At 44.1% G+C, this 14,011-nt stretch overlaps 1 protein-coding gene across 2 annotated transcripts in view; it reads left to right on the top strand.

Annotated features, from left to right (window-relative positions):
* The window catches only part of STARD9 (StAR related lipid transfer domain containing 9), a 110,443-nt gene that overhangs the window by 46,513 nt on the left and 49,919 nt on the right, over positions 1 to 14,011 (top strand). For both annotated transcript variants that reach the window (XM_077322734.1, XM_077322736.1), the window contains exons 17-18: positions 7,579 to 7,630; positions 9,701 to 9,838. In XM_077322734.1, the coding sequence (XP_077178849.1) occupies positions 7,579 to 7,630; positions 9,701 to 9,838 (190 nt within the window). The remainder of the gene's footprint in view (positions 1 to 7,578; positions 7,631 to 9,700; positions 9,839 to 14,011) is intronic.

Below are 14,011 nucleotides of genomic sequence, written 5' to 3'. Positions count from 1 at the left end.
CCTCACCATTGCAGATGTGGTGAGCAGGGCCAGAAGAGAACGAGCTGCCAGAAGCCTGACGAGGAAGCCAGCAGCCAAGGGCACCAGCAGCGGCTGACCAGACCCTTTACTGGGGGGGGGGGCAGGAAAGAGAGGGCCGAGCCAGGCTCCCTATTCCTGCCAACCAGTGGCAACACTTCCCACCCGCCCTCTCTGTATTACTTGCTGCAGGGTTGCTAGTTTGTCACAGCTGGCAGTTTGGCCATGGGCAGAGCCAGTTTTGGCTGGCGGTCTGAGTCTCCACACCACACTGCCCAGAAAAGGAGTCTCCTTAAGAGACTGGTCACATGCTGAGCAAGGTCTGCTCTGGCAGGGACTGCCTGGGGGCATGTGGTACCAGGTAGCAGAGGGTTGCCCCCTAGAGGTTTGTGTCTGCTAGCAACCTAAAACTGCTGTCTCCTAGGGGGTTCCCAGAGGGCTGAAGCACTGGGCACTACCTGCTGACCATGTGGGTGCCTCAGCAGCAAGGAAGGCCTCTGGAAACAGAGGGCCAGGCAGTCTGCTGACTGTCTAGAATTGGGAGGCTTCAGCCTGGTGTGTATAATTGTATCCCCAGTGCAGCCAGAGGAATGGTGCTGCATCCGATGCCATACAGTAGGCGGCAGGGTGCCCCCTCTCATTCCTCTGGAGCTGGACCAAGTGATCCAAAGCACATTGTCCAGGTCGAAATAGGCCATATAGTAGGCATGTACATTGAAAGAAAGCCGACTGTTTCAGATTCCGCCAGAATCAGTACAGCCGAATCACCCAAATCATCCTTCACTGGCTTGGATTTGGCCAAATCTGAAACAGTCCATTTTTTTTCTTTGCATATATCTTCGCCCCTCCTTTTCAAGTGTCTCTGCTGCCTGAGAAGGAGGCATTTAAAGGGTGCAGCAAGCAGCTGATATGCCTGAGAAGGCTGTGACTGAATCCAAAACAGTTCTATTTTTTACTGAAAGTCTCTGGAAGAAAGGCCTAAGATCACAGTTCCAGACGGCAGGAGCCCAGCAGACTGATACCTCATGAGTGGTGAGCTGTGCCCATGGATTAGAAGTGGGCCTGGCCTGTGGGGCTGCCTTCCTAAAAAGCCTTTGTATGCTGCACTGGTCATGGGCCTCCCCCAATAATGGGCCCAGTTAATGAAGAAGAGCTGTTTTCTATATCCTGCTTTCCACTACTCAAAGGAGGCTCAAAGTGGCTTTTACAGGTGAGTCTATTGAGCCCTGCTGACTGAAAGTGCTATGTCCCAAGGGTACAGCTGACTGTGTCCCATTTAGAGTTTGACACTAATTCCCAGACCCTCAGGGCCTCTAAAAAGGCTAGGGTAAACCTGCTTCAAAGAGGGCAGCCTCATACAGAGACCAGCACAGGACTGGCAGTTTCTGCCTAAGCCATGCCAGGGTTTGAAATGTCAGGGGCATTTGTAGGTTTGGTGCTCTGAGGAAGAGGCTCCTCCAAGCTTCTGCTGCCTTGTGAGCTGTGAAGCTGTTGCATGGGTTGGAAAAACCATGGGCTGTGCTAAAAAATGAAATGGCGGCCATGTGCTCCTGGATGGTTCTGGGTGTGAGGCCCTGCTGCCACAAGTGAGCTATTTACTGGAGGCCCAGCTTCTCCGACATCAGCCTGGCATTTGGACCCCCATGCCTGCAGAGAAGATCAAGAAACCCGAGGCCACTTTGTAGTTGACCTGCTCCAACCTCTGTTCCACAACTAAGAGTTGCTGCGACTGCCCTATTCCAATGACAAAGCAGGATCTCGGCCATGCCTGTCTCTGGTCATTAGAGCAATGTCTTTGCCCTTCTGCCTGAGACCTGTCCCTTGCAGCTTTAGTATCTCTGGCTTTCAGCACTGATTGTCATCTAAACAATCCAGGAGCCCTTTGAGGCGCTCAACTGCCCAGGAAAGGCCTTGCAGAGTGTTGTCATTCCTGACTGCAGCTGCATTTTATCCTTCACTGTTTCGTGCTGGCAACCTCCTCACAGCTTGATGCCCTGAGGAAGTCATATGACTGGACCCCATACCCTGAGTGCCAGAACCTCTTATTCATGATGGTGAGGTGGCAGCTGGCCCTATCTGCCAAGTAACTCTTTTTGGTGGCATGCTGTTGTGAAACTCCAACAGGAGGTATCAATGAAAATATCGGCAAAGGAACATGGTGTAAATTGAACCCATCACTGATAACAAGAAGGCCTGCCCCCATGGCCCAGAGAGAAACACAAGGCAGCTGTAAGAACACATTGCAAACAACGACTATTACAAAATGAAAATTGATATTTAAAGTCTGGTTGAACCCCAGCCTCCGGGCTGAATACTAACAACGGCCAGCCCTGCTTAGCTTCACAGGTCTGATAAAAGTAAACTAGCCTGAGACTGTGTGCAGCATTCCCCTTAGTATTGCCTCTAACTGCTGTGAATATCTCTTTTCTACCTGCCTATCAACCTATGAACTTATCTAACAAGTTGTCTGTCTATCTTCTACTTCTATCAGGCTATGTACCATCTATACTACTTCTCTACTGGTAGAGTTGGAAGTAAATCCTTGTGGGAGTTATTTAAGGAATATAGTGACTGCATAGTATTATTGTAATTTTAAGCATCTGGCAATGCAAACCCCAGTGTAAGCCCACTGAAATCAGTGGACACATTGGAGTAACTTGGCATAGGTTTGCATTGTAATGCAGCTTCCAGGGCATTCTACCTGCTAAATTATAGTAAGACTCTTGGCTTATTTTTGTGTATTCTTTTTACGGACGTTGTGAACAGGAGCCTGTCTTTGGAAATTTGCTATTCAGCAGTTCACATCAGGAACTGCTGATCTGAATTCAGCAGTTCCTGATGTGATCTGAATTCAGCAGTTCTGATCAGGAGCATTCACACAATATGTCTTCCTCTCTTTGTTTTTTTTTGTTAACTTTTATGCTTTTAAGCATATCTTATGAATACCATCTTATTTCTCCTAGAAATAAATATTAGTATATCCAGACATTGCTTGCAGATACTTGGTGTACATGGTTTTTGTCTTGTTTTACTCTGTATTGCATTGTTTGTGGGCACATTGGTTGTATTATGGTGCTTTATTTTCTTTAACTGTGTCTGGGACACCTCCCAGCTGTCTTAGACATCTCCTAGGGCTGCTGGGAGTCAGCACCCCCACACACAGCCACAGAGGGGGATAGATGGGCATGGCTTACCTGGGAGCTGGAAAAGCCCCCACCAGCCAAGCCAGAGAGCATGCAACCTGGGGGGGCTGTCAGGAGACGCAGCCACCCCTTGTACCACGAATGGATGAAGCTGAGCCATGGCAGGCTGGCCTTGCCCCAGCTAGTGCAACAAGTGCTGAGGATGGCTTCCTCGAAGAGAGGGGAAGCCAGGGATTCAGCAACATGGCCCTGCCATCCCTCACAGAGAACCGGGAGTACGGGGACACAAGGAGACCAGAGGGTGCTTTTGCAGCCTGAGCAATCCTCATACCAAGCCAGCAGTAACTGGCCCCAACAGGCCTAACACCCATGGCACCAGTAAGCCAGGTGGGTGAAGAGGAAAAGCAGCTGGGCATCAGAGACAAGAGTGGGGCAAGCAGAAGACTTTTTGAGACCTCTGGGGAAGAGGCTGGGAGGATAACAAGAGTTGTTAGTAAGGATCTGCAGTCACAAGAATACTTGGGAAAATAGTTTCAGAGGGTAGCTGTGTTGGTTTGCAGTAGAAGAGAACCTTAGAATCTTAGTGAACAACAAGATTTTCAGGATATAAGAATTTGTACTTCTGCATCCAAGTTCCTCCTTTGCAAAATCCCTTCCGACTGGAATGTAAGGACTACAGGATATCTATTCCAACTTGTATTTGATTAAGAGAACATTGACCCGTCTAAGGTTACACCTTGAATATCTTGTTGGTCTCTAAGGTGCTACTTGATTTGTTTCTATAGTTGCTATTTTAATTTCTCTGTTGCACCTTCTGTAATTTTATAATCTCTTTCAGTCTTAATTGCAGTATGTATAGGTCCTTGATTGAATGTAATTTCTGGGTGTTTCGGATTGATGAAAATAGCTATATTTTCCTAAATAAAATACATTTCCCTAGGTGTCCTACTGAAAGCCATGCCTTGTCCAAAACTGCTTATTCTTTTTTAGCTTGCCAGGACTACAGGATGCCCATCTTGGCAGGGTAAGATCTGTAATACTGTAGAAATAATGACTGGAGTAGTAGAAGCTGCTTTCTGCATCTACTCTTTCTGACCATGCCTTCTAGAGATGACTTTATGGGAAAGGAGACTTTGCACACTCACCAACAATACTCCCATTAGTCCTCATAAGTCTGTCCCATTTACAGTGTACTAACAACTTTGTCTCCTCTTTCTTTGCTTCTAGATCCTGCCTTTTCTTTTCTTTATGCTTTGCCTTTTTTAGATTCAGGTCTGTGTTAACTTTCAACTGAAGAGCAAGAAGGTAAAATACTGATTTTTTTAAAAAAATGACACAATATCTTGCATGAATGCCATAGGAAAGGAAGCTAGCTTCCAACTCTGAGTTGTGCAATGATCATAATGCTCTTCTTGATATCTTGGAGTCTAATCACCATTTTTTTAGTTCTGTAAGGAAGGAGGGTTGTATACAGTGCTTTTTTAGAATAACGTTTGGTAATCCATAGATCTACAACAGCACAGAAACTTTTAAAAAGTTTTAGCATGTTTTATTTGGTTATGACATGTTTGAACTTTACATTATTATTAAGTCCATTCTAGTAGAGGGGTCGTGGTAAAAGGTATTTCTTTAAAAATTAAAAATAATGAACATAAAAGGTTAATTCTGATTCCATCTATATACATCAAGAATGATTTATACTTCTGATAACATGCTGAAGGTTCCAAAGACTCCTATTGGTGGAATCTCCCCCACTCAGGGCCAATTGCTGCTCTTGCTCAGGATTCCACACACATGCCCCTCCCTTCAGGCCTGCTTAAAGGGAGCCTCTAACAGCCCCTGACTGCGGTGAGGGAGGGCTTTCTGAGAGCAATGCAGGGGAGTCAGTATGCTTTCCTTTTGAGGGGGCAAAGCTTTCCGCTTCTGCCTAACCACTGGCTGACAGGGAGGCCACAGAAAAGCCCCTTGTCACTTTATTTTGGGTTTTTCTTTTGGGTGTAAGTTGTTCCCTGATGTTTTCTCCTCGGCACCATGCCAATAGTGGCTTCATATGGTATCCCAGGATATCTGCGACTATATGCCAGTGTTTTAAATAATGTTCTTAATCTCATGAGAAAAATCTGAAAATTAAAAAAAAAACAAGTTAAAAGCTCGGTGGTCACCCAATCTTTATATGTCAATAAGGCTCGCTCATTCATTCATTCATTCATTCATTCATTCATTCATTCATTCATTCATTCATTCATTCATTCATTCATTCATTGCATTTGTATGCCTCCCTCCCCTGAGGCTCAGGTCAGTTCACATGGAACATAAAGAACAATACATCCAATTCAGATTTGTGTCAAGTAAAATATAGCAATAATAATAACAATAACAGAGAATAACTATTTAACAGAAGAACAATCAAAGAGGTCCATGGTTCAGTTCAGGTACATTGATTCCTGGGAGGGAGCTTCAAAGACCCAGCAGTGTTACTGGTTCCAGTTAACCCCTACCAAATGTCCATTTTGCAGGCCCTGTAGAACTGATTTAGTTTCATTAGGGCCCTGATCTCCTCTGGGAGCTCATTCCACCAGGTGGAGGCCAGGCCAGAGAAGGCAGTGGCCCTAGTTGAGGTCAAGTGGGCTTCTTTGGGGCCAGGGATCACTAGCCAGTCGGAGGCAAAGCCGCCACTCCCGAGGCCACCTCCATAAATTAAGGCAGCTGGATGGGGGCAGCACATCAGCAACTATATCTAAGAGTAAAATCCCACACAACATGCATATGATGAAAATCAGATTACCTGAGTAACTGGAGAGTAAGATGAAATCATGAGAAATCACATTACCTGCTTCTCCCCACCCACTGAATCTACTTTTGTAGGTGGGTTGTGGGAGATATATTCCTCCTCCCTCTGCTTTATTCATTTGGATGTTGTTAATACACAAAAATGCAGCATATTGCACAATATTTATACTAGTTCAGCATGTTGCTATTTATTTCATTAAAAAATTGTGAATCCACAAAGGATTGCAGCAGGCAAGTGCCTTGGAAATTCCCTGCTGTCCTACCTTTCCCATCTCTCCTTCCAGGATTGTGTGAGCTGTCAGGGGCTTGAGCAGGTGAATTTCTTCTCTGCTGCATCCCCACCCTTCCATGTAACAGACTCAGTTGTTTTCAGCATTCCATGCCCCTCAGGGGAAGTGTGGTCCACACTAGGCGTTTTAGGGTTTTTTCCGCTGCTTTTGTGGGGAGGGGGACTGGCCACCTTACTTGTAGATTTTGTGATAGTGACGTGTACTGATAATATTACAATGCTAATTTTCATTATTTCTTAGGGAAATCTGCTCACCAGTAATTATTGCTCTCTTGTGGTGGTGTTTTTATACATATGATGTATCACACACACACACACACATATCTTTACTTGGATTTCTTTGACTCACGTATTCATAGGGGCGTTAAAAGTGTTAAAATACTTCACAATAACTTAGATCCTCATAATTTAGCAGTAGCTCAATACTCTGATTGTTCAAAAGTCTGAATGGGAGTCTTGGAAGTCTTTTTCTAAAAATAATCAATAGATGTATCAATAGAAGTAATTAAATTACTTCAAGCCCAGCCAGTAAATACATAACCCACTATATTCTGACTCCTGTTCTAAAAATAAGATATTTTTGCAGATCAAAATGTGTGGTATGAGGTTTATTTCAGAGTAGAGTCCAACATGAAACCACAGAGTGTATAACGATGCACGTGAGATGTTGGAATAATGAACGGCAGGAATTCCATTGCCTTTAAGGATATTGGTGACAGGGCATTTCCAGTTGAAGTCCTAACCATGTATTTTTGTTTGTAGAATATAGGCTTAATTTAAAAGTCCTGTAAGGTGTTTTCACTTATGTTAAAATGCCTGCGGAGATTGTATAGTGTTAATTATTATTATTTTCCCAATTCATATTTGATAGGCATTAGACCCTTCTATCTACAATTACTTTCTTTTACAGAGAGTTAGTTCAGCAAAATCTCTTGACTCTCGCAAATAATAGTAGTCAATTTGTGCTAAAACGACTATGAGAGACTGGTAACTTTTTCGCCCCAACTCACAAGTTCATTAAATAACAAAGTAAAATATGTAGCTTGGACCTAACAGAACATTTAAGTGGATAGAAAGATTTCTACCAGTGGAGTGTGACTTCTTGCCCCCCTAGTGCTTTTCTTAGGGGATAGGGAGCCCCCCAAGAACAGTATTCGGAGTACATTTTGGGCTGCAGTGTGGTGGAGATGAAGTTATGCTCCAAGGGAAAAAATATCTCTCTACGCTTGGTAGAGCTATGGTGGATCAAAGCTTTAATTTGTCCATATCTATTAAATTATATCAGTCATCAACAGGTTCAAAAATTACTTACTTTACTCTGATTATGTCAATTTTTAGGAAGGAACAACCAAAATTGGAAGATGTGATTCAAACCAGGAACAGGATATCGGTAAGATTTATGAACCAACCAATGAATAAAACACTGTTATTTTGGGGAAAGGAGCTTTCTGTTTCTCTTGAAGGAGGGCATAGAAGGCTAGCTACAGTATGGGATGCAACAGCATTAAGGCAATATACAGCAGTAAGGTGAGTAAAATGTGGTAAGGATGCTATTAGGTGGATCGATAACTGGTTGACAAATCACACCCAAAGGGAGCTTGTTAATATCCTCTTGGACTGGAGTGACAAATGGAGTGCCTCAGGGATCTTTCCTAGGCACTGTGTTGTTCAACATATTCATAAATTATTTGGATGAAGGAATAGATGGGTTGCTTGTTAAATCTGCAGATGATACTAAACTGGGTGGAGTAAAGGATGATCTTGACAGGCTGGAAAACTGGGCTAAAATGAATTTCAATAGTGAAAAATGTAAAGTTCTGTATTTAGGTAGGAAAAATCAAAATCATCATTATAGGATGGGGGAAACCTGTTGCAGTAGTATGTGCAGGGGTCTTAGTAGACCATAAACTGAACATGAGCCAGCAGTATGACTTGGTGGCTAAAAAGGCAAATGGGATTTTGGGCTGTATCAAAAGAAGTATAGTGTGCAGATTGCTTGAGGTATTGGTACTGCTTTGTTCTGGTTAGATCTCATTTGGAATACTGTGTTCAGTTTTGGGCACCACAAATGAAGAAGGATTTAGACAAACTGGAGCATGTCCAGAGGAGGGCAACAAAAATGGGGAAGGGTTTGGAGACCAAGACATATGAGGAAAGGTTGAGGGAACTTAGTCTGTTTAGCCTGGAGAGAAGACAACTAAGAGGTGATATGATAGCCATCTTCAAGTACTTGAAGGGCTGTCACATAGAGCATGGAGCAGAGTTGTTTTCTGTTGCCCTAAAGAGTTGGACCAGAACTAATGGGATGAAATTAATTCAAAAGAATTTTTGGCTAACCATCTGGAAGAAGTGACAGTTTAGAATAGTTCTTCAGTGGTACAAGCTTCCTTGGGAGGTAGTGGATTCTCCTTCCTTGGAAGTCTTTAAGCAGAGGCTAGATAGCCACCTCACAGGAATGCTGATTCTGTGAAGTTAGGCAGATTGTAAGTGGATGGGCAAAAACGATTGTGTTCATGCTTGGTTCTTGTGGCCCTTCTTGCATGGCCGGGGAAATGTCGCTCACCACTTTGGGGCTGGGAGGCAAATTTCCTCCAGGCCAGACTGGTCACGGATTCTGTTTTTTGTTTGTTTGTTTGTTTTTTCGGGGGGGCATCACCTGGGCATGGAATTGGGGTCACTGTGGCGGGCAAGTAATTGTGAACTTTCTGCATTCTGCAAGGGGTTGGACTAAATGATCCTGGAGGTGCAAATACCGATTTTTTTTGGTCCAGTAGATCTGTACCAAAACATACAGGTGGAGTAAGCATCTGTAAAGCTGCAAAAAATGCTCTTTTGGGCATTCCCTTTAAACTGGACTTCCTAAGAGAGCTCACAAAGCAGCTGATCTTGCTGGGAGAACTCTTTCCCCAGGCTCAGCTGGGGCTCTGCTGGGCAGCTTGGTTTAAACTGCAGAGCAGTAGATTCTGTGGGGAATCTTCTGGGGCTCTTCTGGGCAGCTCAGTTTAATCTGGACTACCCAATATAACCTGCAAAGCAGTGGAGCCTATGAGGAGAATTCTCCCCACAGGCTCTGCTGGGGGTCTCTTCAGCAGTTCTGTTGAACAGCCCCAAAGAGCCCCAGCTGAGCTGGCTGGCAGAGTGCCCCTCTTGGTTGTTTTGTGGGCTGTCATCTGCATTCCCTTTTTAAAGAGATTGCAGAAGAAAGTCCCAAAACAGCTGAGTGGTAGGAGCAATCTGCTTCAGCTCCTCATTGTTGTTTCATATGTGCCAGATATACCTGCAATTTGGAGGGGGGGGTTCTCCTGAAAAATCCCAAATACAAATTATTTTAAGAGTTCCTTATACACATATATACTCATTTGTAGTTCTAGGTATTTGCAGTTGAGTTATTTACCAAGAAAATGATGTTGAAGTTTTTTTTTTAATTAACCTCCATAATTAAAAAAATATTAATTTGTAGTTTTGCAGGGTGAATGGATTGAAAAGGATCACTGCATTATAGAAAATGATCATGGAGTTGTGACTCTTCAGCCTTTCCAGGGAGCATATTGCATTGTGAATGGCCATAAAGTCACAGATTCCTTCCGTTTGTCACAAGGTGAGTCCTATACCCTTGTTTTATTTATCTACTAGAATTAATGCCTGTTGTAGCTGATACAATGGATGCTAGCAGGGGGGGAGGGGGAAAATAGCAAAGAGAGAGAGTGGTAGAAAGGAAGAGAGTGATTAAGATAGAGAGAGCTTGGCATTGGGAAGATGAAGGGGAGGGGTTGTCCAGTCTGAGGTTGAATATGTGTGTTGTGTGGGGGGTTGTGGTGGCGTGGTGGCAAATGAGGATGTGGGTGTGGAGAGATGGGTGTCAAAAACCTGTGGTTTGGAATGCTCATTGAATGTGGGAGAGGACTGATCTTTGGGAATTGTTGCATAGTGTCTCAGGTGTCTCTAAGCAAAATCGCCTTTCTTTCCTCTCCCCATAACAGACACCCTGTGAGGGATATGGGGTGTGAGAAGTCTGAGAGAACTGGGAATGGTCCACAGTCACCTAGCAGGCCTCAGGTGTCTCTAAGCAGTTTAAAATCACATTCCCTTTCTCTCCTGTGAGGGAGGCTGCTAGGGAGGGCAGCAATTGTAGTTGCTGGTCCAAACAGCTGGCCATAATCTGATTGGCCCGTATTCAAGTGCGGACACCCCAGACACGCTCCTCCCACAGGGCCATTTCACAAATATATAGGGGAACCATGAATGGATAAGGATTTATTTGCTGGTAAATACTGTCTACTTACGGCCTTGTATGGTTTTCAAGGCAAGAACCTTCACAGGAGGTTTGCCATTGTTTGCCTCCATGTCAGAAACCTGGTATTCCTTCAAATACTTGGCAATCTGACAAGTTTGGGATAGTGCACTCATCAGCAAAACTTGGTATGTAACAATAAAGTACTGGAATAATTATATAGTGTAATTATGAAATCCGTTAAAACTACCTGAGTTTACCCTTCTCAACTGTTAATGATTCACACTGAAGCTCCAAACAGAAAAACGACACATTATATTTAAAATTATTCATTAAAAGATTGTGCAGGAATACACAATAAAAGCACAGTGAACAGTAGGGGTAGAATTATACTGGACTGAGTCCAACAGAGTTTTAAAGTTCTAATTGTCCCAGCAAACTGGGTCCATCCAGAATGATCATAATCAACATCAGTTTTATCATCATATCCAAAATCAAAATTAGATATAATGCAGGTAAAGGGCATAAACTAAGAATCTTTCTTTTTGCACCAGTGACCTGACCTGAGTTGCCCTGATTCTCATTGACTAATCAAATATGTAACCAATGATTTAACTTGACCACTCATTCATATTGGTAGCCAGGTAACAATAAGTGACTTGCCAACTACACCAGCTGGATGTGGTCCACTTCAACAGGGTCCTTTGTTGTTGTTATGTGCGAAGTCGTGTCCGACCCATCGCGACCCCATGGACAATGATCCTCCAGGCCCTCTACCATTCCCCGGAGTCCATTTAAGTTTGCACCTACTGCTTCAGTGACTCCATCCAGCCACCTCATTCTCTGTCGTCCCCTTCTTCTTTTGCCCTCAATCGCTTCCAGCATTAGGCTCTTCTCCAGGGAGTCCTTCCTTCTCATGAGGTGGCCAAAGTATTTGAGTTTCATCTTCAGGATCTGGCCTTCTAAAGAGCAGTCAGGGTTGATCTCCTCTAGGACTGACCGGTTTGTTCGCCTTGCAGTCCAAGGGACTCGCAAGAGTCTTCTCCAGCACCAGAGTTCAAAAGCCTCAATTCTTTGACGCTCAGCCTTCCTTATGGTCCAACATTCGCAGCCATACATTGCAACTGGGAAGACCATAGCCTTGACTAAACGCACTTTTGTTGGCAGGGTGATGTCTCTGCTTTTTAGGATGCTGTCTAGATTTGCCATAGCTTTCCTCCCCAGGAGCAAGCGTCTTTTAATTTCTTTGCTGCAGTCCCCATCTGCAGTGATCTTGGAGCCCAGGAAAATAAAATCTGTCACTATCTCCATTTCTTCCCCATCTATTTGCCAGGAATTGAGAGGGCCGGATGCCATGATCTTTGTTTTCTTGATGTTGAGTTTCAAGCCAACTTTTGCACTCTCCTCCTTCACCCGCATCAACAGGCTCTTTAGTTCCTCTTCACTTTCTGCCATTAGAGTGGTATCATCTGCATATCTGAGGTTGTTGATATTTCTCCCTGCAATCTTGATCCCAATTTGTGACTCCTCTAATCCCGCATTTCTCATGATGTGCTCTGCATACAAGTTAAATAGGCAAGGCGACCGTATACAGCCTTGCCGAACTCCTTTCTCAATTTTGAACCAGTCAGTGATTCCATGTTCAGTTCTCACTGTTGCTTCTTGACCTGCATATAAATTTCTCAAGAGACAAATAAGATGCTCTGGTATTCCCATCTCTTTAAGAACTTGCCACAATTTGTTGTGCTCCACACAATCAAAGGCTTTAGCATAGTCAATGAAGCAGAAGTAGACGTTCTTCTGATACTCCCTAGCTTTCTCCATGATCCAGCATATGTTGGCAATTTGATCTCTAGTTCCTCTGCCTCTTCGAAATCCTGCCTGTACTTCTGGAAGTTCTCGGTCCACATATTGCTGGAGCCTAGCTTGTAGGATTTTGAGCATAACTTTGCTAGCATGAGAAATTAGTGCAATGGTGCGGTAGTTTGAACATTCTTTGGCATTGCCCTTCTTTGGGATTGGAATGTAAACTGACCTTTTCCAATCCTGTGGCCATTGTTGAGTTTTCCAAATTTGCTGGCATATTGAGTGTAGCACTTTTACTGCATCGTCCTTTAAGATTTTGAATAGTTCAACTGGAATGCTGTCACCACCACTAGCTTTATTGTTGCTCAGACTTCCTAAGGCCCATTTGACTTCACATTCCAGGATGTCTGGCTCCAGGTCAGTAACTACCCCACTGTGGTCATCAGGGATGTTAAGCTCGCTCTTGTATAGTTGTTCTGTATAATTTTGCCACCTTTGTTTAATCTCTTCTGCTTCTGTGAGGTCCCTACCATTTTGGTCCCTTATCATACCCAACTTTGTATGAAACGTTCTCTTCATATCTCCAATTTTCTTGAAAAGATCTCTGGTCCTTCCCATTCTATTGTTATTCTATTGTTAACAGGGTCCTTACTTGAACAAAATTGAATGGGTGGGCACATTCCTAGAGACCATGAAACAGGTTTAATGGTATGCCTGACACCTGTGATATCCTCCCATCTCCTAATCTCTGGCCCATTCCGCACAAGGACCAATGTTGCCAACTGGTTCCTGAAAGCGGAAACGCTATTTTTACAAGTGCAATCTCGGTGTTATGCATACCTGCCTTTGTAGTGGAATCCAATAGCGTTTCAATCGTTTCCCACAGGTTTCCGATCTCGCAAAAATCGCTAGAAAGGAAGTGATTTTTTCTGTGCTTTGTCCCGCCCCTGGCGTCAATCAAACGAACAGCCAATGGGCGGCTGTTATCATGCTCCCGAAAAGCCCCTTTCCCTTTAGGAACAGGTTTTTAAAACAAAAAGAAAAGCACACGTTGCAACGAATATGCCTTGATTCCTCCTAACGTAGAGACCCATCTAGCTGGCATGTAAGCTTGGGGAGTCATCGTTACCATGCTCCCCCGAGTGAAAAAAAAATCCCCCCCCCCCTGCACGGGCGCGATTTTCGGCCGAAAATAAAGGGAACTTGCAAACAGGGCTGTGTTGTGCTTGGGGACTTAGGGGAGCTTTAAAGCAGTTCTGTGGAGGGACTGTAGCCGGAGAAGCCTAACTGGGTGAATGAAGGCTCGCCAGTTCGTTGCTTTCTGCTCGCTCCGAGAAAAAAAAATGGCAATCGCTTCGCCGGAAGTTCGGAGGAGAGAGCCAGGGGGAGGGACTTGGCTGGAACCGCAACAATGGGAACGCACAGGTCTTTTTCGCTAGTGTTGCAGATTGTTTGCAAGAGTGTAGCGCTTTTCAGAGGGTGAATCCACTTTTCTGGATTTCCCTTTAAGTGCTACAACGAATTGCTTTTTGCTGGACTGTTTCAGGAGTGTGGCAGATTGTGTGTGACATCTTGTGGAACTGCAAATTAGTAGCGTTTACAATTTGCGAGCCTTTGGCAACATTGAAGTCGGGCGGAATGGACCTCTCTCTCTCTCTGAAGCTACAGTTAGCTCAATGTTTGTTTATGTTGTGAGCCCAATTCCTGTTAATGAGGACTCCTCAGAGAAAGAGT

The sequence above is a fragment of the Paroedura picta genome, chromosome 2 (genome assembly GCF_049243985.1).
Source record: "Paroedura picta isolate Pp20150507F chromosome 2, Ppicta_v3.0, whole genome shotgun sequence".
Taxonomy (NCBI): Eukaryota; Metazoa; Chordata; class Lepidosauria; order Squamata; family Gekkonidae; genus Paroedura; species Paroedura picta.
The sequence above is the reverse complement of the archived record's forward strand: the minus strand, read 5'-3'. Positions and strand labels throughout refer to the sequence as shown.